Below are 4,239 nucleotides of genomic sequence, written 5' to 3'. Positions count from 1 at the left end.
TGCTCCCTGCTCCAGCCCTGGGGAAGCCCATGGGTGCCTGCAAAGCTCCCTGGGCTTCTGCCACCGTCGGGGATCGGTGTCTCAGCCGCGCTGGGCGCTTCCAAACAAACTCCCCGTCAGGAAGACGAGCCCGGTGCCGCCGCAGTCCCAGACACACGAGGTGCATCCTCGTCACAGCAGAGCCAGCCCCCAGGAGCACCCCCAGCCCCGGCCCACGCTGTCCCAGCCCCACAGCCCCTCATTGTGCTGCTCCCCAGGCCGGGGATGTCGCTGTGAAGTGGATTTACTGTTTGACACGCTTTTCCCCTTGAGTCTCCATAGTGAAAACACAGCCTTAAAAGCAAAGATTAGGAACTGAGCTGATGTTCCTGTCAGCATCAAGAGGCCCATTTCAGTGCCTCATTGCTGTAGTTTGAACTCCCCACCCGAGCAGGACATTTCCTCATCTCACAGACCCCACTATCTTCTTGTTGCAGCCCATTTGCACAGGAGTTGTCGTCTCGGGCTCCAGCGCTCGCCCCCACCCGCAGATTCCTCCTTTCAAGTCTATGGGATGCTGAAAACCACATTAATATGAATCAGCTTCAAGGTAGCTTGTTTCTAAATACAGAACAGCAACGTGTCACCTGCGCCGTCTGCCTGACGTGCAATCAGTTTCATAACGAGCCTGAGCACACGCAGATAAGGTAATTTGTGGGTCTGTGTCACAAACTGCATTTATTTTGATTTACAGCATCGTCCCTGCTCTCTGCTCGTCAGTATTTCTTCTCAAATTCTCGACTCACCTGTCAAATAGCAGCTCTTATTTGAATTAAGAGGCTGCCATAAAAGCTCACGTCCCCTCCCGTGTGGCAGACACTCACAGCTCAAAGTCACGGCTCGGTGGCCCCAGCCCAAAACCAGTGGGGACCACGAGGTGCCACGCTCTGCCCTCACAGGCAGTGAACACAGGAGTCACCGGCACCAACCCAGAAACCCCATAGGGTTTAGTGGCCCCTATCAGCACCCAAACCTCCCGTTTCTAATGCCCTTGAAAAAACCATCCAGTGCATTTAAAAACAATAAAAGAATGAATTAAAGTTGTTAGCTTTGCTCTTTCTCTTGGGGAGACGTCGGCATTAGGAGTGGATGAAATCTTGCTGCACATACGGAGAACCCCCCCGAATTAACACAAACTCCAGGCCCACCTTCTCGTAGTACTTGACCTCGTACTCGGTGCCGTTGGCGGGGGCCAAGCCCGGCTCCTGCCAGGACAAGGAGATGCTCTTCTGCTCCACCCGGTCCGTGCGGATGTCGGTGACGGGAGTGGGCGCTGAAAGGAGAGGGAAGCAGCGGGTGAGGGCGCTGCTGGGGGGACAACGGGGGCCACCACGCTTCGGATGCTCTGGTTCTGAGCAGACAGGCACAACCCCCAGGTTGCACGTTATGGGGAGCACAACCCCGAGGTCACACGGGAGTTTTCTCTGTCCTCACATTCCTGGCACCCCAACGCTGCTGCAGTTTGGGGCAGCAGAGGGGCTCTGCCCGCCCGTCCCTGCGCTCCCCTGCCTCCTCCAGGCCATCTCCTCCCCTGCCCACCACAGCATCTGGACACACCAGGACATCGGTGCCTTTGCTGCAAAGGTGAGATTCAAGAGACACCGAATATTTCAGCAGGGAAAAGGAACCTGTACCTTAATAACAGCTTCTACTGCAGCCCCGTGTTCTGCCCTGGATTGATCAGAGGAAACTGCGTGTTTTAGGAAACGAGACGCGGTACAGGGGCTGATGCTCGACGTGGGTTTTGCTCCTGTAAACCACGCTAAGTGCTCCTTGCGGTTTTATGTGATTCCCATCAATAAAATATCACACAGGTGCCCTCCTGTATCTCTGAATCTAAAAAACCGACTGAAGAAACCTGAACACGCAGTCTTGGCTGTTAACAAAGCCAAGGGGAAAAATCACCCTCACCCGGTGCTGGGCTGCAGAGCAGAGCCCATGGCACACGCTGAAAAGCAGGCGCCAGCTTCAAACACGTTAAAAGGGATTAAAGAAAGTCACGCAGACTATAAAGCATTTCACACTGTGAAAAAAAATGTGTGTCCCATCAATATTTTAAGCTCCCCTAACATTGCCTCTATTCCGAAAAAGCAAACATTAAATTATTCACCGCTCTGCCTGATTTTATAAACTCCCTCCCGTTGTATGTGGGTCTGCTCCTCTTAATTAACCAGAGCAGCCGCAGCAAAGGCACAAACCCAGGTGTGGGCACCGCGTCCCTGCCCTGAACGACTGCAGCCTCCCAGACCCAAAGGGTTGGGTCGGGACAGCAGCGAACGCTCAGCGACGGAGCTGAACCAGGAGCCCCGCGGCAGGGGCAGCCCCATGGGTGCCGGATCCTGCGCCCCCATCCCCAGGGACGCCCTCCCCACAGCCCTGCAGAGCCAGAGCCAACCACGACCCACACCACTTCCTTCTGGGGTGAGGGGCAATGGGCACAGACCCCAACACCTCCAGCACCCGGCATCACTGGCCCGAGAGGAGGACGCGTTTCGGCGCCGGCTGCGTTATTAACCTGTAACAGATTTAAAAGCCCTTTAAGACAGGAGCTGATCCCTGCCGGGAATATACACGATGCCGGCCCAGAGCGTACATTTACATGGCTAATGCAGCTCTGCTCCTGCAGGTAAACAGCTCTGCTCGCTCCTCAAACACTTTTATTTAGTCCCACGCTGGGGCCAGATTAGAAAAAACACGGTATTAATTTTGCCTCCTGCAGACTAAATAGCATCTTTTCTTTTCCCCTGCAAACACCATGAACAACTGCCAATTCCCTCTTGTGACTGCTGACGGGGAAGGGCAGCGCGAGAGCTGTGCTCAGAGCTATATTTAGAGGAGCAGGGATCTGACAGCTAAATAGGGTCTTGTGTCTTTGCTTAATTTTCCCTCTGAATCTGCATCTCTGCAGCCAGAGCTTCCCTGCTGCCGCAAGCGACTTCCCCAGGACCATTGCACCGCGCTTCAAGCACCCCAAAACCTCCCTCGCTCCTGATCTCTGTCCCCATCCAGTGCTGGCTGCCATGGCCAGAGGCTCCAGATGGCACCGCAATGCACCCATCTACACCAGCCACGGCTCCGTGTGCCGCCGCAGTGGCAGGGGCTGCTCCAGGCAAACCGGACTCAGAAGTCCCCTCCCCAGGAGAGGACCTGCCCCCTCTTTGAGTCCCTGTCACAAAGCAGGACCTGGAGCCCAGCATCACAGACGGAGCAGCCGCGGAGGGGACACCTTCAGCAGCAAAACATCCACGTGTTCAAAACTTCCTGCTGCTCGGGTAATTCTGAGCCACCATCTGCATCCGGAGACTCGGCAGCTCAACAAGAGACGCTGATTTTGAACCAATTACACCAATAATTATGCCCTATTCTTTATGAGCACGCAGTGCTGAGATCCCCACCCAAAGGAAATCCGTACAGGCACAGCCCCACAGCCGCAGCATGGGTGGGTGCCGTGGATTTGCTGCTTCACACCACAGAGGACAGGACCCTTACCCAGCCCTGTGTTCCCAGCCCAGAGCTGAGCCCCAGGCGAGGAGGCAGCTCCTGAGCATGGGACCCCCTGTCCGACACCGGGCAGGAGCCCCCGGAGCCACAGCTCATTACCAGAGCTCGTTACCAGAGCCCATCGTTTCCAGAGCTCATTACCAGAGCGGGTCAGGCTCACCCCTCCCCATGCGCTGGCTCAGGAGCAGCCGGAGCTGGGGAACACGAGGCCTCCCCAGAGAAATCCCCCCCTTAACAATGCGGATCCCGATGAGGAACAGCTCCTCTGCTGCTGCGGCACCGCCCCACGGATCCACCGAAACCATCACACGAGGGGAGAGGAAGCAACAACACGTGCTAAAGCGTTTGATCAAGCGGTGGGAAAATTATTTATAACAAGATCAAAGTTTAATCTCTTCAGATGAAATCGTTGGCCAATTCCTGCCACGAGGTGCGTGAGGATCATCTGTCTCCATTAACTGCGGCTTGGCAAAGGGTTTCCGTGCAAATTAATAACGCAACCGCAGGGGAACAGGCAAGGACACAACAAGCAGAGCCGAGGCACAGCTCACGGCGGAGGGGGATAGGGGTGGGTGCTCACTGCCCTCACGTAAGGGGATTGAACAGGAAACGTGGAGCAGAAAGGGACATTTATGGTACAAAACTGGGCCACAGACGGGCACAGAAGAGAGCCAGTGCGGGTGACCGTGCCCCTGCCCG

General features: G+C 55.8%; 1 protein-coding gene across 1 annotated transcript in view; it reads right to left on the bottom strand.

The window, feature by feature from the left end:
- Positions 1–1,312, bottom strand: part of LOC104547735 (ephrin type-A receptor 7-like) — a gene marked incomplete at both ends in the record, with an annotated part of 7,645 nt that extends 6,333 nt beyond the window's left edge. Inside the window, one exon of the mRNA XM_010193549.1 lies at positions 1,188–1,312. Coding sequence (XP_010191851.1) covers positions 1,188–1,312 — 125 coding nt within the window. The remainder of the gene's footprint in view (positions 1–1,187) is intronic.
- Positions 1,313–4,239: the final 2,927 nt, after the last annotated feature.

This window comes from Mesitornis unicolor, unplaced genomic scaffold, assembly GCF_000695765.1.
Source record: "Mesitornis unicolor isolate BGI_N332 unplaced genomic scaffold, ASM69576v1 scaffold28321, whole genome shotgun sequence".
NCBI classification, from domain to species: Eukaryota; Metazoa; Chordata; class Aves; order Mesitornithiformes; family Mesitornithidae; genus Mesitornis; species Mesitornis unicolor.
Note: the sequence above shows the minus strand (reverse complement) of the source record. Positions and strands in the feature narration are given on the sequence as shown.